The 24,540-nt window shown below is 50.9% G+C and overlaps 1 protein-coding gene across 7 annotated transcripts in view; it reads right to left on the bottom strand.

The window, feature by feature from the left end:
* The window catches only part of SOX6 (SRY-box transcription factor 6), a 461,372-nt gene that overhangs the window by 100,365 nt on the left and 336,467 nt on the right, over positions 1-24,540 (bottom strand). For 4 of the 7 annotated variants that reach the window (XM_066583692.1, XM_066583696.1, XM_066583695.1 and 1 more), the window contains exon 9: positions 6,610-6,733. In XM_066583692.1, coding sequence (XP_066439789.1) covers positions 6,610-6,733 — 124 coding nt within the window. The remainder of the gene's footprint in view (positions 1-6,609; positions 6,734-24,540) is intronic. The other 3 variants (XM_066583694.1, XM_066583697.1, XM_066583698.1) reach the window with 1 other exon arrangement.

Below are 24,540 nucleotides of genomic sequence, written 5' to 3'. Positions count from 1 at the left end.
GCCGTACATGTAATGGGGGCGACGGTGAGGGTCAGAGGCCGTACATGGAATGAGGGTGACGGTGGTGGTCAGAGGCCGTACATGTAATGGGGGCGACGGTGGTGGTCAGAGGCCGTACATGTAATGGGGCGACGGTGGGGGTCAGAGCCCGTACATGTAATGGGGGCGACGGTGGTGGTCAGAGGCCGTACATGTAATGGGGCGACGGTGGGGGTCAGAGGCCGTACATGTAATGGGGGCAATGGTGAGATCAGAGGCCGTACATGTAATGGGGCGACGGTGGGGGTCAGAGGCCGTACATGTAATGGGGCGACGGCGAGGGTCAGAGGCCGTACATGTAATGGGGGCGACGGCGGGGGTCAGAGGCCATACATGTAATGGGGGCGACGGTGGGGTCAGAGGCCGTACATGTAATGGGGGCGACGGTGGGGGTCAGAGGTCGTACATGTAATGGAGGCGACAGTGGGGGTCAGAGGCCGTAGATGCAATGGGGGCGATGGTGGGGTCAGAGGCCGTACATATAATGGGGGCGATGGTGGGTGTCAGAGGCCGTACAGGTAATGGGGGCAGCGAGATCAAATGTCCTTCAGCCAAGTGCCTGGAAAGGCTTCCAACAGATACAGGAGAGTAAAGATGGCGTCCTGTCTCTGCGGAAAAAGAAACAGTTGGTGCTGCTGGTGCTTGTTGGACGATCAGAAGCTCCTATCTACTGGTGGTCTGTAGGGGGCGTCCTGGGTGCAGTCACCTTGTGTGCCCCATCCACTGGTCCCAACATTTCCTAACAGTCTGGTCAGAATGGCTGGTGGGGGACAAGCTTCTCACACCCCATAATGCGCCCCCCTCTGGTAACGGGGTGAAATCTCTTGTGTGTTAGAGGCATCTAATGGTCAACAAGCTCTACAAGCGGAAGAAGGGGCCACTACACACAAGGAGCCTCCGAGAGCCTCTTATAGGCCAAGGGGGGACCACAAGACCGTCCATCTAATCACCACAACTCCCATCATTACAGATCTGCCTGAGATGGAGTCGCAGGCCGGGTCTGCAGCAATCGACGCCTTCTTCTGGGGTCGGATTGTTTTTCCCCACAAAGAGTATGCGTAGATAACTCAGCTGATGCTAAAGGACTAAGGGGGGCATTTACACAGATTACTAATGCCTGAGTGATAATCGCTCCGTGTATATGGCCCATTACAATGGAGTGAATAATGGCTTCAGACTGCTCAGTTTGCTGTAAATGAAACTTGTCCTGACATTCTGCTGTTGCAATGTATCACTATAGATAGTGTGCGGCTCCATCCCTGCTGTCCTGGACTGATACACTGTAGCTGTGTGAGCAGGACCAGCTTCGAATAGGTTTTTGGCCTCTGGATATAAACAAGAATTTCCGCATTTACTGACAGAAAGCAGAGATGTTGACTGATCACATGGAGCGGGATACAGAAGTGTAATCATACGTGGAGAGAAGGTAGTGAAAGAGTTAGGAGCGCGAGCGGCCGCGGAGAATCTTGGCAGGTGATCAGCTGACATGTTCCAGCAGCTCCGCACATTTGTATCAGGATTTCAGATGTTTTGCTGAACAAGTTATTCCTGTGATTTCTGCAGGAGCGGAACACGTGTTACAACAAGACCCCCAATACTGCGCTCCACCTGATGCCCCCTGCGCCAGAGAAACGGGAGTGTCCAGAAAGGCTGCTGCAGGGCTCTTGGACAGAGGGGTTGTGGGGCTCCTGGACAGAGGGGTAGTGGGGCTCCTGGACAGAGGGGCTGCTGCGGGGCTCCTGGACAGAGGGGTTGCTGCGGGGCTCCTGGACAGAGGGGTTGCTGCGGTGCTCCTGGACAGAGGGGTTGTGGGGCTCCTGGACAGAGGGGTAGTGGGGCTCCTGGACAGAGGGGCTGCTGCGGGGCTCCTGGACAGAGGGGTTGCTGCGGGGCTCCTGGACAGAGGGGTAGCTGAGGGGCTCCTGGATAGAAGGGCTGCTGCGGGGCTCCTGGACAGAGGGGTTGCTGCGGGGCTCTTGGACAGAGGGGTTGCTGCGGGGCTGCTGGACAGAGGGGTTGCTGAGGGGCTCCTGGACAGAGGGGTTGCTGAGGGGCTCCTGGATAGAGGGGCTGCTGCGGTGCTCCTGGACAGAGGGGTTGCTGAGGGGCTCCTGGATAGAGGGGTTGCTGAGGGGCTCCTGGATAGAGGGGCTGCTGCGGTGCTCCTGGACAGAGGGGTTGCTGAGGGGCTCCTGGACAGAGGGGTTGCTGAGGGGCTCCTGGACAGAGGGGTTGCTGAGGGGCTCCTGGACAGAGGGGTTGCTGAGGGGCTCCTGGACAGAGGGGTTGCTGAGGGGCTCCTGGACAGAGGGGTTGCTCAGGGGCTCCTGGACAGAGGGGTTGCTCAGGGGCTCCTGGACAAAGGGGTGGCTGAGAGGCTCCTGGACAGAGGGGCTGTGGGGCTCCTGGACAGAGGGGTTGCTGCGGTGCTCCTGGACAGAGGGGTTGCTGAGGGGCTCCTGGACAGAGGGGTTGCTGAGGGGCTCCTGGACAGAGGGGCTGCTGAGGGGCGCCTGGACAGAGGGGTTTGCTGAGGGGCTCCTGGACAGAGGGGTTGCTGCGGTGCTCCTGGACAGAGGGGTTGCTGCGGTGCTCCTGGACAGAGGGGTTGCTGAGGGGCTCCTGGATAGAACGGTGGCTGCGGGGCTCCTGGGCAGAGGAGCGCCATAAGAGAGGGACTATTGCAGGTGAGGGGCTGCTGCGGGGGTCCTGGATAGATGGGCTGATATAACTTCTATAGTAAGAGACAATATCTTGAAGTGTTGCATCGTCTACAGGAATCTTCCAGGCGTCATTCTTGGCCCTCTTCTCATTAATCTCTGTGATTCGGACTGGTGGTTCTGTGAATTGTCTGCTGGGTCCGAGGATAACCGTTGAGTGGACCGCCATCAGATCCTTCATGGTTGCATTCAATCATTTGTAATTTGTCATTTGCAAGAAAGACCTCAACTGTTGCAGGACAGACGGGTCGCCGCCGCGAGACAGACGGGTCGCCGCCGCGGGACAGACGGGTCGCCGCAGCGGGACAGACGGGTTGCCGCGGCTGGGCAGATGGGTCGCCACGGCAGGATAGATGGTTCGCCACGGCAGGGCAGATGGGTCGCCATGGCAGGATAGATGGTTCGCCACGGCAGGGCAGATGGGTCGCCATGGCAGGATAGATGGTTCGCCATGGCAGGGCAGATGGGTCGCCATGACGGGACAATGTAGCACTGTACACAATGTATCACAACAGCCAGCGTGGAGCCAAGAGACGACAGATGAATGTGCGGTCCGCAGTTATAACTGATCCAGGGGATAATGAGTGCACCCTCTTCCTGTGGATAATGCAGATTAAGCGGTCACCAGTGTTTATGAGTAGGGCTCAGTGGATCCCTTAGATAGGAATAATAATCATAATCTTTATTTATATTGCACCAACATATTCCGCAGCGCTTACAATGTTGGGGGAACACAAGGTAACGAGCTGGAGATGCGCACGGCATAGCGGTGTGGAGATGTGCACGGTATGGCGGAGCTAGAGATGTGCACGGTATGGCGGGGCTAGAGATGTGCACGGTATGGCGGGGCTAGAGATGTGCACGGTATGGCGGGGCTGGAGATGTGTACGGTATGGTGGGGCTGGAGATGTGCACGGTATGGCGGAGCTAGAGATGTGCACGGTATGGCGGGGCTGGAGATGTGTACGGTATGGCGGGGCTGGAGATGTGCACGGTATGGCGGGGCTGGAGATGTGCACGGTATGGCGGAGCTAGAGATGTGCACGGTATGGCGGAGCTAGAGATGTGCACGGTATGGCGGAGCTAGAGATGTGCACGGTATGGCGGAGCTAGAGGTGTGCACGGTATGGCGGAGCTAGAGGTGTGCACGGTATGGCGGAGCTGGAGATGTGCACGGTATGGCGGGGCTGGAGATGTGCACGGTATGGCGGGGCTAGAGATGTGCACGGTATGGCGGGGCTAGAGATGTGCACGGTATGGCGGGGCTGGAGATGTGCCCGGTATGGCGGGGCTGGAGATGTGCCCGGTATGGCGGGGCTAGAGATGTGCCCGGTATGGCGGGGCTGGAGATGTGCACGGTATGGCGGGGCTGGAGATGTGCACGGTATGGCGGAGCTAGAGATGTGCATGGTATGGCGGGGCTAGAGATGTGCACGGTATGGCGGGGCTAGAGATGTGCACGGTATGGTGGGGCTAGAGATGTGCCAGGTATAGCGGGGTGGAGATGTGCCAGGTATAGCGGGGTGGAGATGTGCCAGGTATAGCGGGGTGGAGATGTGCCAGGTATGGCAAGATGAAGAGTGTGGGATTCTATACACAGACAATGGTCAGGCCGTATGGTGGCTGAATTAGTATGACTGCAGGGGGCGGTTGATGGCAGTCAGTAGGTCAGGCAGCATGTTATCAGGGGGGTACAGAGATGTTTGGTTTAGGTGATACGGTATGCCTCCCTGGAAAGGTGCGTTTTGAGAGCACGCCTGAAGTTTGTGTGTCAGGGATTGCCTGGATAGTTTGGGGTAGCGCGTTCCAGATGACCGGTGCTGCTCTGGAGGAGTCCTGGAATAAGAGGTTTGAATTAAAGGAGCGCTCAGTCTGATTTCATTAGCGGAGTAGAAGGTGCAGGCTGGATGAGGGATTGAGATGAGGGAGGCAATATAGGGCGGCGCGGTGCTGTGGGGGGCTTTGTGAATGAAGGTAATGAGTTAGTGGACAGTATTCAGCAAGGCAGCCGGGGTGGGCATAAAAGAGGGTCCGCTGACGCTGTGCAGTATGAGGTCAGCATGGCAGATCACTTCTGGTACGTAGGGGGGTGATATTTTGGGGTACAAGCTCTGCAGACGTTCCTCTGGGTGGAGATTTACAGTATTTTCCGCTATTCGCTGACTTGTCACCTGGGACACATGCAGAGCGCTGCTCCTGTGGATGAGCCGCCCGCTCGCACCTTCCAGGTAATTTGTAACAAACCTGAATTGGAAATGGCGGAAGCCCAAGTTGTCAGTGTAACGCGCCGGAGCGGAAGAAAGCGTTCTATTTGTAGTCTCTTAATTAAATTTAGCTGAATTTTCATTATTTCTCGGCGCTCATTAAAGGTGAGAACTTCATTAATCGCTGTTTAGTAAAAAGGTACGAAGGAAAGAAGGCGAGGAGCTCGGGGAAAGTTGTGGGGCGGCCAAATGCAAATGAAGAGTCGCTGAAGAATGTCTGCAGCAGCTGAGTGCGGCATCTGCGGCCGCCAACGGCTAATAATCAATTAGCCACGAATTCAGTTCATATTACAAGGTTGTCCCTCACCATCTTCTCTGCACGTCCTGGAGGTGGCGAGGACACGGCGACGGACCCCCGCCACCGCCCCCATGTAGGGAACAACGGAGACGACCTATGTGTATACATATATGCCACGCGGATGCCACATTCATTAGCCACGCCCCTTTTAGGTAAAGAAAATGTAATTATGATTCGATTTTAGATAAATCTCCAAGGTCTGAGATACCCCCTCCCTTCCCCGAGCTGAGATACACCCCCCTGAGCTGAGATATATCCCCCCGGAGCTGAGATATATCCCCCTGAGCTGAGATATATCCCCCTGAGCTGAGATATATCCCCCCTGAGCTGAGATATATCCCCCAAAGCTGAGATATATCTCCCCTGAGCTGAGATATATCCCCCTAAGCTGAGATATATCTCCCCTGAGCTGAGATACACTCCCCCCTAAGGTGAGATACACCCCCCTGAGCTGAGATATATCCCCCTAAGCTGAGATATATCCCCCTAAACTGAGATATATCTCCCCTGAGCTGAGATACACCCCCCTGAGCTGAGATACACCCCCCCCAAGGTGAGATACACCCCCCCCAAGGTGAGATATATCCCCCTAAGCTGAGATATATCTCCCCTGAGCTGAGATACACCCCCCTGAGCTGAGATACAGCCCCCTGAGCTGAGATACACCCCCCCGAGCTGAGATACACCCCCCTAAGCTGAGATGTATCTCCCCCGAGCTGAGATACACCCCCCCTAAGTTGAGATACACCCCCTGAGCTGAGATATATCCCCCTAAACTGAGATATATCCCCCTAAGCAGAGATATATCCCCCCTGAGCTGAGATACACCCCCCGAGCTGAGATACACACCCCCAAGCTGAGATACACCCCCCTGAGCTGAGATACACCCCCCTGAGCTGAGATACACCCCCACTGAGCTGAGATATAGCTTCCCTGAGCTGAGATCAACCCCCCTGAGCTGAGATATATCCCCCTGAGCTGAGATATATCCCCCTGAGCTGAGATATATCCCCCTAAGCTGAGATACACCCCTCCGAGCTGAGATACACCTCCCTGAGCTGAGATACACCCCCATGAGCTTAGATACACCCCCTGAGCTGAGGTATATCTACCCTGAGCTGAGATACACCCCCTGAGCTGAGATGTATCCCCCCTGAGCTGAGATACACCCCTTGAGCTAAGATGTATCCCCCCTGAGCTGAGATACACCCTCTATATAGACACACGTGAATTTCTAAGCTGAGGCATGATGAAGGATTCAGTCACTACTCATCATTTCGTCACCCACCTGGTTTGTAGGTTAGTCCTGGGGGGAAGAGGAATCCCTGCTGGGCCGCAGCCGCCGCTGCCAACGTCCGCTGGTCGTGCGAGAAGATGGGGATCATGAGAGGCGGCATGTGACCTTGGACCTGCTGAACACAAGACTCTGATCAGACAATGCACAAATGTATGCTGGCAGATCCCATACCCTGTAAGGCAGCGCTGGTCATCCCGTCATGTGACTGGCGGTGAGCGCCGCGCTCTTCACTACCTGCTGGTATCTCACATACGGATACCCACATAAATTAGCCGGTGTTTTTACGGCCCGCGCCGGCTGTCCCCCTCCCGGATCGCTGTCACATAACACCCTACGTTGTTCGGTGGTTTTTTTCACCTGTCTTGTGTTTTTATTAAGGACCATAAGAAATGACTAAAGCGCCGCATTATACAAAACATTTTATATTCCGAAGCATCAAACCAGAATATTAAAAACTCAGAAGCCGCAAGATTTACAGTAAAACTACGACATCATTGCATGAAATAAAACTAATGTCCTCCATTAGCGGCTCTGCCTCTCGCTCGCGCTTTATGACTTGATGCGATACAATATTCGCCAGAAATGACTGAACGGCAAATGTCAAGAATGCCGACACTTCAGAAAGAATAAAAGCAAAGAGAGACAAACGCCGGCTGTCGGCGCTGGCAGCCATTTTATTATTGTGTGTAAACTTAATGAAGACGTGCGACATTGTTACCTTGTCCGCGCCGCCGCCGATAGGACGAGGCGAGATGGAATTAACTCACTCCAGTAACAACCCAATAAACAGCTCAAAATAAAAAACATCGCAATGATTCCCGGCCGTTAGCGACTGACAAAAAAGTTCTGCCTCCCGCAGACGTTAATAGAGTAAAGTAACAACAAGGGGAAAAGTACTGAGAAATATCATCCGCCGCCGCCGGGAGGGGGAGGGGCTGCATCAGTACTCAGCAATCGTCTGCGCTGCATAATACATTGTAGACCCCCCCACGGTTATATTTCATGACACAATGACCACTAGATGGCAGCAGCTTACATCACATTGATGAGTGCCAGCGGATGGTCATTCCGGATGGTTCTTCTATCTCTTTCTTATATTAAGGATCGTGTGTCACGCCATAAAGATGCTGATAATAAATAACCTGCTCACAATGGGTGGATTGATTTGCCGATTACTCACAGCCACAAATCAATGCCGTGATGTAAGTTAATGGCGGGCGCACGGTCACCTGATTCACAAAATCAGACAATAATGATCTGCCCAGAAATGTGCAGAATAAGAAGCGGCAGCTCATCATACGGGACATTAACCCTGCCCGGTGCCCGCGGTGACACACAGGACGCCCAGGTGTAGCGATACCATCATGGCGTGTGGAGCGGTATCGCCTCCCCCGGGGCGGTGTACACAATATGTCACTGCAATACGTTCATGTGCAAGGAACCTTTAACCCCAAGTCACGTCTCGCTTCACAACCTCCCAGCGTCTCCTGACGCTGCAGTTTAGGATTTTCTGCTCCTGGGGAACAATACATGATACGGAGCAGGTCAGAGCAGTCACACCGCCTGCCAGGAGGAACGAGGACGCCCCTGTGACCTCACATTGGGGTCCCGAGCAGCACTAGAAATCCCTCTCAGGAGTAGACTAGAACACGGATAAGAAAGAGGTGCAGGAAATCTGTGAGCCGTGCGCCCCCCCATCTTGGATCTTAAGGGTCAGTTCCTGCCTCATACCAGATCAGGACCTTTCACAACATTTCTGCAAGACGTAACTCGAGACACGGCATCATCTGCTCCAGAACCCGCATCTATACACACCCATTTTGGTGCAGAATCTTCGGAGCATTTAGTGGCGCCTCGCAGAAATATTCCACAGTGTGAAAAGTCCCTTAAAGAGAAGATCGACAAATACAGGGGAGAACATAGAAAACCAGAGCCTACAGAGGAGCACAGAGAAGACCAGAGCCTACAGAGGAGCACAGAGAAGATCTGAGCCTACAGAGGAGCACAGAGAAGATCTGAGCCTACAGAGGAGCACAGAGAAGAACGGAGCCTACAGAGGAGCACAGAGAAGAACGGAGCCTACAGAGGAGCACAGAGAAGATCGGAGCCTACAGAGGAGCACAGAGAAGATCGGAGCCTACAGAGGAGCACAGAGAAGATCAGAGCCTACAGAGGAGCACAGAGAAGAATGGAGCCTACAGGGGAGCGCAGAGAAGATCGGAGCCTACAGAGGAGCACAGAGAAGATCGGAGCCTACAGAGGAGCACAGAGAAGATCAGAGCCTACAGAGGAGCACAGAGAAGATCGGAGCCTACAGAGGAGCACAGAGAAGAACGGAGCCTACAGGGGAGCGCAGAGAAGATCGAAGCCTACAGAGGAGCACAGAGAAGATCGGAGCCTACAGAGGAGCACAGAGAAGATCAGAGCCTACAGAGGAGCATAGAAAAGATCTGAGGCTACAGAGGAGCATAGAGAAGATCTGAGCGCAGAGATCGGAACCTACAGAGGAGCGCAGAGAAGATTGGCGCCTACAGAGGAGCATAGAGAAAATGGGACCACAGAGAAGATCGGAGCCTACAGAGGAGCACAGAGAAGATCAGAGCCTACAGAGGCGCACAGAGAAGATCGGAGCCTACAGAGGAGTGCAGAGAAGATCAGAGCCTACAGAGGAGCACAGAGAAGATTGGCGCCTACAGAGGAGCATAGAGAAAATGGGAGCACAGAGAAGATCGGAGCCTACAGAGGAGCACAGAGAAGATGGGAGCACAGAGAAGATCGGAGCCTACAGAGGAGCGCAGAGAAGATGGGAGCACAGAGAAGATCGGAGCCTACAGAGGAGCACAGAGAAGATCGGAGCCTACAGAGGAGCACAGAGAAGATCGGAGCCTACAGAGGAGCACAGAGAAGATCAGAACCTACAGAGGAGCACAGAGAAGATCGGAGCCTACAGAGGAGCACAGAGAAGATCGGAGCCTACAGAGGAGCACAGAGAAGATCGGAACCTACAGAGGAGCACAGAGAAGATCGGAGCCTACAGAGGAGCGCAGAGAAGATGGGAGCACAGAGAAGATTGGAGCCTACAGAGGAGCACAGAGAAGATCGGAGCCTACAGAGCAGCACAGAGAAGATTGGAGCCTACAGAGGAGCACAGAGAAGATCGGAGCCTACAGAGCAGCACAGAGAAGATCGGAGCCTACAGAGCAGCACAGAGAAGATCGGAGCCTACAGAGCAGCACAGAGAAGATTGGAGCCTACAGAGGAGCACAGAGAAGATTGGAGCCTACAGAGGAGCACAGAGAAGATCAGCGCCTACAGAGGAGCACAGAAAAGATGGGAGCACAGAGAAGATCGGAGCCTACAGAGGAGGAGAGAAGAGCAGCGCCTACAGAGAAGCACAGAGAAGATCGGAGCCTAAAGAGGAGGACAGAGAAGATCGGCGCCTACAGAGGAGCACAGAGAAGATGGGAGCACAGAGATCAGAGCCTACAGAGGAGCACAGAGAAAATCGGAGCCTACAGAGGAGCACAGAGAAGATCAGAGCCAACAGAGGAGCACAGAGAAGATCTGAGCCTACAGAGGAGCACAGAGAAGATCTGAGCCTACAGAGGAGCGCAGAGAAGATCGGAGCCTACAGAGGAGCATAGAGAAGATTGGAGCCTACAGAGGAGCACAGAGAAGATGGGAGCACAGAGATCAGAGCCTACAGAGGAGCACAGAGAAAATCGGAGCCTACAGAGGAGCACAGAGAAGATCAGAGCCTACAGAGGAGCACAGAGAAGATCTGAGCCTACAGAGGAGCGCAGAGAAGATCGGAGCCTACAGAGGAGCATAGAGAAGATTGGAGCCTACAGAGGAGCACAGAGAAGATGGGAGCACAGAGATCAGAGCCTACAGAGGAGCACAGAGAAAATCAGAGCCTACAGAGAAGCACAGAGAAGATCGGCGCCTACAGAGGAGCACAGAGAAGATGGGCGCACAGAGATCAGAGCCTACAGAGAAGCACAGAGAAAATCGGAGTCTACAGAGGAGCACAGAGAAGATAAGAGCCTACAGAGGAGCACAGAGAAGATCAGAGCCTACAGAGGAGCGCAGAGAAGATCAGAGCCTACAGAGGAGCACAGAGAAGATCAGAGCCTACAGAGGAGCGCAGAGAAGATCAGAGCCTACAGAGGAGCGCAGAGAAGATCTGAGCCTACAGAGGAGCGCAGAGAAGATCGGAGCCAACAGAGGAGCACAGAGAAGTTCGGAGCCTACAGAGGAGCACAGAGAAGATCATGAGCAGAATATTTCCACTGTCCGCACCTAAAGACTCAACTTAATCTGCTGCCGTGGACTGCCACTCCATAGCCGGCATGTATATCTGCATATCTTTAGGTGCATCTGGCAGAATTATTTGGCATGTCTGAAAGGACTCTTACACTCCTCAAGGTTTATTTCTATAGACACAAAACTCAGGACAGCGCGAGAAGCAATGATGCACAATACTAGGATTTATAAACTGCGGACGTAACGTCCTGATACGGATCGGTGATGGCGGCAAAACATCTAAATCACAGAAGAAAAATGAGGAAGATTGTAACAAAGTATCATCGATGAACGCGATTGTGTCCTTGTAAACCACCGGAAATTCACACTGAGGGGAGGTCGGAGTTTATGCAACAAAACAAGCAATAAGAACTGAACGTTCAGAATTTCGCTGCGTGTTGACCCGTCCCGCTGCCAAATATCGCTCCGGCTTCAGGTGCCATTCCTGAGTGGCGGCACACACTGACTCCCTTCTTAATTGACCATATAAGCCGGTCTCGGGGGGCACCTTAAGATGCAGGTTAATAAAGGTCACCCAGAAATAAACACGTTACAGGATTTTCCTGAATTCATTTCTCCAGAAAATCAAAGTATTATAAAAAGGTCTTTGTGCGATCAGCGGCGCGCCGCTGAGCCGTGACACCAACTTGCTGGGAGCAGCGATTTCTGCGCTTTAGCTGAGGCAGACAGGTTAGACTCCCTCAACCTATACAGCAATATATGGACAGATGTAGCAGAGCTGAAGGCCATGAGAACCGCCATTACCTCGGACATCTCCCCCCAATCCCAGCGACTCGTTTCTTAATTTGTTGCTTTTGGTATTTTATACGTTCTTGAGAAGTTCGGCTGGATGCCCAACAATTTTAATTGCCAGGATGTTTGTCAGGTCGCTGACAGGAGACAGCGGCAGATGCGGCGGTCGCACTCCGACGTTGTCTCTGCTTCTGTGTAAAAATAGGCTATTGTGCTCCCCCCCCCCGCGTGGAGAAGTAGTCGCTGCCATGTTCTGCCATCTGCCCCAGAGCTTCATTAAACTTACATGAAGGGACTGACGGGGCGGACGTCTTGTGAGGAACAGGTGCCATTGTTTATCCCAGAAGACTTCTACTAAAGATTGTACTCAGCAAACTTGAGAAACAGCATCTGCAGCAGTCAGTCACTGCGCCGCGTGCCAGTGCCCGAGACCGCTGCCAATATGCAAACATGCCGCCCCGCAGGGCATGGCTGAGAGGGTCACATGCTACATACATGACTCTTCTGTTACGTACTCACATTTAACATACAGGACACTGACTCCTCTATATATATATGTGATGTAGACTCACACGTTACATACAGGACACTGACCCCTCCCCAGATATGTGATGTAGACTCACACGTTACATACAGGACACTGACCCCTCCGCATATATGTTATGTAGACTCACATGTTACATACAGGACACTGACCCCTCCACAAATATCTGAAGGGCGGTCACAGTGCAGAGGGATCAGCCCTATTCTCATCTGTACAAGGAAAGACTAGAAGCAATGTGATGAAACTGAAAGGGAGGAGACACAGATTAGAGATTAGACAGTGAGGGGGATCAATGAGTGGAACAGGTTGCCACAGTGCAGAGGGATCAGCCCTATTCTCATCTGTACAAGGAAAGACTAAAAGCAATGGGATGAAACTGAAAGGGATGAGACACAGATTAGATATTAGACAGCGAGAGGGATCAATAAGTGGAACAGGTTGCCACAGGAGGTGGAGAGTTCTTCCTCAATGGAAGTCTTCATAGGCTGAACTGATTTGGTGATCCTGCTTTGAGCAGGGGGTTGGACCCAATGACCCCAAAGATTCCTTCGAACGCTACCATTCTATGATTGCTGGCTATGTCTGCATACACTGTACACATAGGGGAGCAGCATCTCTTCTCTATCTCTGAGATGGTGGGTGTAGACTGCTGCTATGATGTCTCCATACACTGTACACATAGGAGAGCAGGATCTCTTCTCTCTGAGCTGGTGGGTGTAGACTGCTGCTATGTCGTCTCCATACACTGTACACATAGGAGAGCAGGATCTCTTCTCTCTGAGCTGGTGGGTGTAGACTGCTGCTATGATGTCTCCATACACTGTACACATAGGAGAGCAAGATCTCTTCTCTCTCTGAGCTGGTGGGTGTAGACTGCTGCTATGATGTCTCCCATACACTGTACACATAGGAGAGCAGGATCTCTTCTCTATCTCTGATCTGCTGGGTGTAGACTGCTGCTATGAGGTCTCCATACACTGTATACATAGGAGAGCAAGATCTCTTCTCTCTCTGAGCTGGTGGGTGTAGACTGCTGCTATGAGGTCTCCATACACTGTACACATAGGAGAGCAGGATCTCTTTATCTCTGAGCTGGTGGGTGTAGACTGCTGCTATGAGGTCTCCATACACTGTACACATAGGAGAGCAGCATCTCTTCTCTCTCTGAGCTGGTGGGTGTATACTGCTGCTATGATGTCTCCATACACTGTACACATAGGAGAGCAGGATCTCTTCTCTATCTCTGAGCTGGTGGGTGTAGACTGCAGCTATGATGTCTCCATACACTGTACACATAGGAGAACAGGATCTCTTCTCTCTCTCTGAGCTGGTGGGTGTAGTCTGCTGCTATGATGTCTCCATACACTGTACACATAAGAGAGCAGGATCTCTTCTCTATCTCTGAGCTGCTGGGTGTAGACTGCTGTTATGATGTCTCCATACACTGTACACATAGGAGAGCAGGATCTCTTACCCATCTCTGAGCTGGTGGGTGTAGACTGCTGCTATAATGTCTCCATACACTGTACACATAGGGGAGCAGGATCTCTTCTGTATCTCTGAGCTGGTGGGTGTAGACTGCTGCTATGATGTATCCATACACTGCACACATAGGAGAGCAGGATCTCTTCTCTATCTCTGAGCTGGTGGGTGTAGACTGCTGCTATGATGTCTCCATACACTGTACACATAGGAGAGCAGGAACTCTTCTCTATCTCTCTGAGCTGGTAGGTGTAGACTGCTGCTATAATGTCTCCATACACTGTACACATAGGAGAGCAGGATTTCTTCTCTATCTCTGAGCTGGTGGGTGTAGACTGCTGCCATGATGTCTCCATACACTGCACACATAGGAGAGCAGGATCTCTTCTCTATCTCTGAGCTGGTGGGTGTGGACTGCTGCTATGATACTCCATACACTGTATACATATGAGAGCAGGATCTCTTCTCTCTCTCTGAGCTGGTGGCTGTAGACTGCTGCTATGATACTCCATACACTGTACACATAGGAGAGCAGGCTCTCCTCTCTATTTCTGAGCTGGTGTGTGTAGACTGCTGCTATGATACTCCATACACTGTATACATAGGAGAGCAGGATTTCTTCTCTATCTCCGAGATGGTGGGTGTAGACTGCTGCTATGAGGTCTCCATACACTGTACACATAAGAGAGCAGGATCTCTTCTCTATCTCTGAGCTGGTGGGTGTAGACTGCTGCTATGAGGTCTCCATACACTGTACACATAGTAGAGCAGGATTTCTTCTCTATCTCTGAGCTGGTGGGTGTAGACTGCTGCTATGAGGTCTCCATACACTGTACACATAGGAGAGCAGCATCTCTTCTCTCTCTCTGAGCTGGTGGGTGTATATTGCTGCTATGATGTCTCCATACACTGTACACATAGAGGAGCAGGATCACTTCTGTATCTCTGAGCTGGTGGGTGTGGACTGCTGCTATATCTCCATACACTGTACACATAGGGGAGCAGGATCTCTTCTCTATCTCTGAGCTGGTGGGTGTAGACTGCTGCTATGATGTCTCCATACACTGTACACATAGGAGAGCAGGCTCTCCTCTCTATTTCTGAGCTGGTGGGTGTAGACTGCTGCTATGATATCTCCATACACTGTACACATAGAGGAGCAGGATCTCTTCTCTATCTCTGAGCTGGTGGGTGTAGACTGCTGCTATGATGTCTCCATGCACTGTACACATAGGAGAGCAGGATTTCTTCTCTATCTCTGAGATGGTGGGTGTAGACTGCTGCTATGAGGTCTCCATACACTGTACACATAAGAGAGCAGGATCTCTTCTCTATCTCTGAGCTGGTGGGTGTAGACTGCTGCTATGATGTTTCCATACACTGTACACATAGGAGAGCAGGATTTCTTCTCTATCTCTGAGCTGGTGGGTGTAGACTGCTGCTATGATGTCTCCATACACTGTACACATAGGAGAGCAGGATCTCTTCTCTATCTCTGAGCTGGTGGGTGTAGACTGCTGCTATGAGGTCTCTATACACTGTACACATAAGATCTGGTGGGTGTAGACTGTTGCTACAATGTCTCCTTACACTGCGCATGGCAAAAACTACAGATCTCCATATATACTTTGCATGAAAAAAGCTGCAGATTCTGCTTGGAGAACACTAGAGGACTATGGAGTTGTGGAGAAGTGAATCCACTAGCTGTGACACACTAAATCAATTACCATTAGCTGAAGCGGCATTTGGCTGAGTCTCTGTTTCTCTCTCACTCTACAGCTCCTTCCTCCATTCCTCTCACCCCTTATGAGCAGAATGAAGAATCTCCCCTACTTCCTCTAACCTGTCTGGTCTCTCTGTTACCAGAGACAGACTTTACATGACGACAGGCAGTGGACAGCAAATCAGGAGGAGGGGGGACCCCTAGTGGTCAGCACTTTAGAAGGATTTTTCAGAACTAAAACGTCATTGAGTGAGTGACTGCATAATAGTCGGCACTGAACAAGTAGACTGCATCCTATTAGGGTATACGGCGATTGCGCCTGCCCTACGGCGAGTGTCCCTACCTTATGGCGATTGTGCCTGCCCTACGGCGAGTGTCCCTACCTTATGGTGATTGTGCCTGCCCTACGGCGAGTGTCCCTACCATATGGCGATTGTGCCTGCCCTACGGTGAATGTCCCTACCATACGGTGAATGTCCCTACCATATGGTGATTGTGCCTGCCCTACGACGTTTGTGCCTGCCCTACGGCGAGTGTCCCTACCTTATGGCGATTGTGCCTGCCCTACGGCGAATGTCCCTACCATATGGCGATTGTGCCTGCCCTACGACGTTTGTGCCTGCCCTACGGCGAGTGTCCCTACCTTATGGCGATTGTGCCTGCCCTACGGCGAGTGTCCCTACCATATGGCGATTGTGCCTGCCCTACGGCGAATGTCCCTACCATATGGTGATTGTGCCTGCCCTACGATGTTTGTGCCTGCCCTACGGCGAGTGTCCCTACCTTATGGCGATTGTGCCTGCCCTACGGCGAGTGTCCCTACCTTATGGCGATTGTGCCTGCCCTACGGCGATTGCGCCTGTGGTGAATATGCCTGCTCTGCAGCCTTTCAGGTATTGCATTTTTTGGCTTTTTCTGTGAATGTCTTTGCTAGTTATCACCTTCGTTATAACATAAGACTAATTTGTCTACACAAGGATGGAGCCATCGCATCTAAGGCCACAAAATGTGGCATTTTGGGGAACTGAAAAAACCCACAATAGCAGCCAACAGGAGCTGGTCGTACGCCTCACCGGACGGGCGATTAGTCAGCCACATGACTCCACAGCTGTCAGAGCTCTCAGCTAAAGGCGTTTATAGGTTCCCCCCAATGTTTCTAGCAGTTCATGTCCGCACTGATACAGAATAGCGCCACCTAAGTTGTGGGTATGCAGATCTTTTTCTTGAGGTGCTCATTGTGGCTTTTTATGAGGGTGGAACAAAAGAAGCAGGACCCTCAGTGGCCGGGATCCCAAGCAGCAGAGGGTCAGAAAGCAAAATAGGGAGCCACACTGGTGCTGCCCCACCAACCAATGCCCCTCCAGGTACATAGCACCGGGCTGTATAGAACTATGAAGCACCGGGCTGTATAGAACTACGAAGCACCGGGCTGTATAGAACTACATAGCACCGGGCTGTATAGAACTACGTAGCACCGGGCTGTATAGAACTACGTAGCACCGGGCTGTATAGAACTATGTAGCGCTGGGCTGTATAGAGCTGCGTAGCGCCGGGCTGTATAGAGCTGCGTAGCGCCAGGCTGTATAGAGCTGCGTAGCGCCGGGCTGCATAGAGCTGCGTAGCGCCGGGCTGTATAGAACTGCGTAGCGCCAGGCTGTATAGAGCTGCGTAGCGCCAGGCTGTATAGAGCTGCGTAGCGCCAGGCTGTATAGAGCTGCGTAGCGCCAGGCTGTATAGAGCTGCGTAGCGCCAGGCTGTATAGAGCTGCGTAGCGCCAGGCTGTATAGAGCTGCGTAGCGCCAGGCTGTATAGAGCTGCGTAGCGCCAGGCTGTATAGAGCTGCGTAGCGCCAGGCTGTATAGAGCTGCGCAGCGCCAGGCTGTATAGAGCTGCGTAGCAACAGTCCTCCTATAAGACAATATAACGCGGAGTTAACAGCGGCAGCTGATACTTTGTTTCATCCCGCTGAATGATTTCCTGCCATGAGGTTACGCAATGGAATCAGTGTAACAATACTTCCCCGTGACTTTATTACATATGACAAATGCTAACAAGACGCGTTTCAATGGTCTCGTTGTGACTCTCCGGCGGCGGAGAACAATTTTCCTGCATAGAAATTAATAAAGTGGGTTTTGTAGAGAAGAGGTGACTGTCAGCTGCCGGCGCCCCCAGCCACTCGGAGGCATAATCTTGTCAATTAGACATTATTGTTGAGATGTAGCAGTGTCGGGAGGGCTGCGGAGGGCATGTTTATGGCTCCGGCAGGATCTATTAGCGGCTATCTTATTCAGATTGCTGCGCTGTAATCTGCATAAACTCAGCATATCGCTATCCCCACGTGGGCATTTGTTTGGATAAAGCAGAACAGCAAAACCTCAATGTCGGCAACTTCTGGGGGAGCGCGGAGAAGTGGAGGCATCCTAATTTTAATCAGGTACCAGCAGTGATCACCCGACGAGGGGAGCGCTACGATTATGCAAATGGTCTCAGTCAGTGGTCACCGAGGCATCAACAAGATAGAATTAGTCAATTATCCGGAACCCTTCAGAAAAGTCTAGTGAAGACGGATGCGCCGTTCCCACCCTCCTCCCATTTATTGTGAAATATGGAGCAAATTACAGCTTAATGATGGTGGTTTTTGGAACAAGCTCGTCGTTAGCGGAGCCGACCGTACTTTAGGCGCTATTTTTCTTTGGATTTTAATATGTCACTGAACTTTTCGTTACTCTGAAGGGATATAATCAATGGATTATAAGTCCGGCCAGGAGCGCACAACTGCCTATGGGTATATAGTGGGGCGCATGGAGAGCCCATAGCTCTGCCCCGGGAAAGGGAGGACAATGTGATCTGTAACACGTATGGATATATAGGTGTTCATCCGGAGCCTGCTGCTTCATGACTTAGGCCGCTCACACAGGCGCTTTTTACTGCAATTAACGCAGCATTCCAACACTCCTGTTGAACTCAATGGGGCCTCGCAGATATGCACTCGATCGCGGTGCTGGATGGCGCTCTCCAACTATGCGGTTTTCGAGCGCAGTCTGTTATATATTTGGCCATTTAGCGCACCTCATCATCACCCATCGCAATGATGGGTTGTGCTAAAATATGCTGTTGACCGTAGGGAGCAGCGGCCGAAAGCAAGAGTAAAATCACGGCAAAGCGTCACGTCTGAAATCGCAGCGCTTTGCTGCGTTCATGTGTGAGAGCGGCCTGAGATTTAGTCCTCGCACACCTTTCAGCGCATCGGGTGACACAGGAATGCCATAGCTGGCGATCAGAGGCAGCGGTTTGGGCACGGCCTCTATAACTGTGCTCACCAGGTGATCTTTTGCCTTCCCCGCTGACGCTCATGGATAGTGATTCTTGCCGGTCTTGTCTCAGGGAGGCGTAGAATGTGTCCAGCAAAGCAGAGCCGGCCTTCAGGGACTGGGGTGGGGCAGAGGTAAGTCCATCATGATAAGTCACCTCAAACAGGGCAGCTTCATGACATTACAGAGGTAGTCCAGCCGTAAACTAAAGATGTCCTATCTGCAGGGTAGGTCAGCAACAGTAGATCCCCGGGGGTCCCCTGCCTGGGACCTCGTTGATCAGCTGTTCATCGGGCCAATGTCCTCATGCACGGATTTGAATTCTGCAGGAAGCAGGCAGCTTTGTTCCCACTGCAATGGTCAGACTGAGTATTGCAAGCAAAGTTTCTATTGAAGTGAATGGGAACTTCGCCTGTAATACAAAGCCTGGCCACTACAGATGGTTACAGAGCTGTCTGCTTCCCTGCAGAAATCAGCTCCACATAGGAGCCCATTGACCAGCGAACTGCTGATCAGTGGGGGATCCAGGCAATAGAACCTTACCAATCTACTATTGATGGTCCATTCTACGAACAGCCCATCAAAAGTTTACAACTGAACAGCCCCTTTAAGGGTTTATTCACACATTGCAGTCAATGCCCCCCTTTTTTTTACACCCCAATCACATCCAAATTCCACCGTTTGCGGTAACTGCAGCAGCATCTAAGGTGCATTTGTGCAGCCCAGGGGGGATTGAGTTCCTCTTTGACCCCAAACTACTATTTAATGGACTATGGGGTGAAATGGAGCGAGGCAGGACCGATATTCTTACAGCGAGTCCAAGCTTGGCCAGCATAAGCAGGAAAGAAAAGTCCAAGGGGGCCTCCACACATTTTTTGAGCGCTGCAGGGCGAGTGGTAGTGCAGAATTATACAAACAATGATCTTCAGCGGCTTCCTCGCCATCCGCGGTGTTTTCGCTCATGCGGTGTGGAGTGAACAGAAAATGGCGGCTGCTCTGTCTTTACCTTTTATCTCTTTGCCCATGGAGCCTCCTTTTTATCGCATTACAACGCACGGACTTGTGATTTTTGCGCGATGCGTTTTTAACAATAGAATCCTATTGTCTATTGTGAGAAAAATGTGCGAAACAACGAAGAGCAGCAGAAGAGGCATCCGGCACCCGGGCATCTCATGAGCAACAAGTGCGATTCTGACGCAATTTTCTCACGGCGATATCGCGATTGCCAGTGTGAAGGAGCCCTAAGCGACTCCTGGTTAAAGGTCTCTTCTGAACAGCCTGGAAAGAAGATAAATGACCTTCCGGAGGGACGTGGATTTATTGGGAGGCTAAACACCAGAACGGGGGACGACATCTGACATTACTGCAGGAGCGGAAGCAGGAGGTACTAGATTACTGAAAGAGTAGTGGATGCCCGGAACAAACTGCCAGCCGACGTGGTGGGAAAACCCACAGTAAATGAATCCCCGCTGAGGGCTGCGGACAGATCCTGCCTGGGGGCCCATTTACACGTAACAAATTTAAGTGATAATCGTTCAGTGTAAATGCAAAAAAAAAATATCGCTCCCTATCCGTTTGCGGTTGTTCATCTCTGATATCAGCTGGCTTCTTGTTACGTGTAAACGCTCCCCGCCAAGCGCTTGGCATGGAAGGTGAGGTGCTGAGCGAGAGCCCAGCAAGAAGTCTGTCAGTCTGAATGCGCTGCGCGAGCGCCGACGACTTTGGCGGTGACATCAGCGTTCGTGCAGTAGTTTAACGACTGTCCTCCTGTGTAGAAGGGACATAAGAGAGAAGTGCGGTCCGGGCGGACTGGGGGGCCGCTGCCCTCAATTTTCTATGTTTCTTTAAATGGAAATGCAGATGTTGAGGTTACACCGCGGCCCTCCCTAACATAAGGGAAAAGTGGCGCAATGGAGGGGCACCAGGATATAAGCGCAATGGGAGGAGCCAACGACATATCATCTAGAGATCCCTCAGGTTGTCCTGCAGTCCGGCACCAGTGGATGTCAATAAACCCGGCTTTATTTAATGGGCCGGTGAAATCGTGGATCTACTGTTCGGGGCCTGCAGAGGCCGTCCGTCCGAGCTCTGTTGTCCCAACGTGTTGCATGCTCTGAGAACGGCTGTGAGTGCAGGAGATCCCGGGACACAAGCCCCCCGCCCAATTATCAGCCCCCAACAATCTCCTTTTGTGGGGCTGCAGCCAGGCCTTATCTGACTCAGGAAATGCCTGTTCTAACTGACAGGTAGGAGATTAAATCTGCAGCTGCAGGAACACAATCTGCGCTCTGTTGCATCTGAGAGCGCGGCAAACACTTCATGTGTTTATGTGCGAGCGGCCACGTCTCGCCCCGCAGACGGTCTTGCTGAGACAAATGGGCTTGAGACAATTTCTTGTATTATTTGTGCCCCACAGACAAGGCACAGAGCTGTCTGCGGGAATAGATGGACGCTTGTTACTCGCCGCACAGCCGCGCTCCGTAGCCGCAGCCGTCAGGGACTCGCAGCCAAGATTCTCTTTTACAACGAGCCGGAAAAGAGTGAAGACATTACCTTCTATCAGCCGTGGCCGCGGTGCGAGATCCCGTTCACAGAGGGCTGAGGGACGCGGCGCGCACGGCAGGACACACGCCGCAGCTCTGGGATTACCGCATCTTCACTCGCGGCGCTCGATGTTAAAAACGTCCCCAAAAATCTTTTCATTTGAAAATGATGTAATCGGGTAAAAATGCACCAAAAACGCCAAAGTTAAGGGCAAAGCAGAGTAAAACCCAACACTTGATGGGTCATAACCCAGGCGTGACGGAGAACGCACACCGCCGAGACGGTCGCTCACATCTCCTCAGCAGATTTTAACATTCTTTTATTGGAACAAATAAAACACGATTCCTAATTGTTCCGGATTTTATCCCTGCTAAATCCTGAATCCCCGGCCGGCGGGCGACTGAAAGACTGCAATATCACATAGGCAAGCATTGGGCAATGAGTGCACAGCGTCTGTAGGGCTGCATAAAGCTCCAACAAGCATGGTGGTTGTGTGACCTTAGCTTTCGGCTGGGATGATGTGCAGACGCACATGTGCACGGGGGCCGACCCGTGAAGCCCCTCGTATTACAAGTGATGCACTGAAGCTTTTGTTTCACGTTGCGTCTCCTCATCACATTAAGCGTCTGCAGTTGATTCGCCGCCGGATGCTGCTTTTTTCTTCTTCTAGGTTTGCCATCTTAAAGGTAACAACTCCAAGCTTCTCCGGGAGGTAAACAGTCGGTGAATCGCGTCCCGACTGCTTAATGCATTGTGTTTGGCATAAAATTAAAAAAATCTGCAGTAAACTGGCTCAATCCGCAGGGAATCCCTCAAACGGCATTTCTAATGAGGAGAATCCATAACAGACATAAACAAGCCCAGCAATGTGTCCGGGCCGGCATCATTATCTGAGATGTATACCCGAGATATGGCGATATACATCTCCGCGCTCGGACGATGCTAAATTGATTCCACCACAGCATGGGGCGCGCTTAATAAACAAACCCGAGTGCCGGGGAGCATTCAGGGCTCTAAGAGGCGATCAGACGCCCACAGCCCGCCGCGCCGGATTCCCACTTCTTAACTTTAATAGACTCGCTTACAAGTGGAGACACTGCAGCGCGTGAAGACGTAACTCTGCATAAAAGAGCAGCCACGCCAGCGACTAATGTGCCAAATTATTCAGTGGCGACCCGACACCGCGGAGCGCGCTCAGCAAACATGTCGGGGAAGGATCTCACTCTGAAGACAAAGCGCCATCAATGTCGCCATCCGCCATACAGTGGCCGTTATCCTGTAGACAGACAGCAGTTCACTCCGGAGTAAGAGGGGCGACCGGCGCGGCAGCCGGAGTGCAGAGCCCTTCATTATGACAGAAGTCAACGGCATCAAAACTAGAAGGATACGAGGCAGAAAATACAAGAATCCCATACATTATATCTCCTTATATCCCTGTATAGCCATATAATGTCCCTATAATATCCCTGCATAGCCATATAATGTCCTATAATATCCCTGCATAGCCATATAATGTCCTATAATATCCCTGCATAGCCATATGATGTCCTATAATATCCCTGCATAGCCATATGTTGTCCTATAATATCCCTGTATAGCCATATGATGTCCTATAATATCCCTGTATAGCCATATGTTGTCCTATAATATCCCTGTATAGCCATATGATGTCCTATAATATCCCTGTATAGCCATATAATGTCCTATAATATCCCTGTATAGCCATATGATGTCCTATAATATCCCTGCATAGCCATATGTTGTCCTATAATATCCCTGTATAGCCATATGATGTCCTATAATATCCCTGTATAGCCATATAATGTCCTATAATATCCCTGTATAGCCATATGATGTCCTATAATATCCCTGCATAGCCATATGTTGTCCTATAATATCCCTGTATAGCCATATGATGTCCTATAATATCCCTGTATAGCCATATAATGTCCTATAATATCCCTGTATAGCCATATGATGTCCTCTAATATCCCTGTATAGCCATATAATGTCCTATAATATCCCTGTATAGCCGTATGATGTCCCTATAATATCCCTGTATAGCCATATGATGTCCTATAATATCCCTGTATAGCCATATAATGTCCTATAATATCCCTGTATAGCCGTATGATGTCCCTATAATAGCCCTGTATAGCCATATGATGTCCTATAATATCCCTGTATAGCCATATGATGTCCTATAATATCCCTGTATAGCCATATAATGTCCTATAATATCCCTGTATAGCCATATAATGTCCTATAATATCCCTGTATAGCCATATGATGTCCTATAATATCCCTGTATAGCCATATGATGTCCCTATAATATCCCTGTATAGCCATATAATGTCCTATAATATCCCTGTATAGCCATATGTTGTCCTATAATATCCCTGTATAGCCATATGATGTCCTATAATATCCCTGTATAGCCATATAATGTCCTATAATATCCCTGTATAGCCATATAATGTCCTATAATATCCCTGTATAGCCGTATGATGTCCCTATAATATCCCTGTATAGCCATATGATGTCCTATAATATCCCTGTATAGCCATATAATGTCCTATAATATCCCTGTATAGCCATATAATGTCCTATAATATCCCTGTATACCCGTATGATGTCCCTAGAATATCCCTGTATAGCCATATGATGTCCCTATAATATCCCTGTATAGCCATATGATGTCCCTATAATATCCCTGTATAGCCGTATGATGTCCCTATAATATCCCTGTATAGCCTTATGATGTCCTATAATAGCCCTGTATAGCCATATGTTGTCCTATAATATCCCTGCATAGCCATATGATGTCCTATAATATCCCTGTATAGCCATATGATGTCTTATAATAGCCCTGTATAGCCATATAATGTCCTATAATATCCCTTTATAGCCATATGATGTCCCTATAATATCCCTGTATAGCCATATGATGTCCTATAATATCCCTGTATAGCCATATGATGTCCTATAATATCCCTGTATAGCCATATGATGTCCTATAATATCCCTGTATAGCCGTATGATGCCCCTATAATATCCCTGTATAGCCATATGATGTCCCTATAATAGCCCTGTATAGCCATATGATGTCCTATAATATCCTTGTATAGCCATATGATGTCCTATAATATCCCTGTATAGCCATATGATGTCCTATAATATCCCTGTATAGCCATATTATGTCCCTCTAATATCCCTGTATAGCCATATGATGTCCTATAATATCCCTGTATAGCCATATG

The sequence above is a fragment of the Eleutherodactylus coqui genome, chromosome 11, assembly GCF_035609145.1.
Source record: "Eleutherodactylus coqui strain aEleCoq1 chromosome 11, aEleCoq1.hap1, whole genome shotgun sequence".
Classification (NCBI taxonomy): Eukaryota; Metazoa; Chordata; class Amphibia; order Anura; family Eleutherodactylidae; genus Eleutherodactylus; species Eleutherodactylus coqui.
Note: the sequence above shows the minus strand (reverse complement) of the source record. Positions and strands in the feature narration are given on the sequence as shown.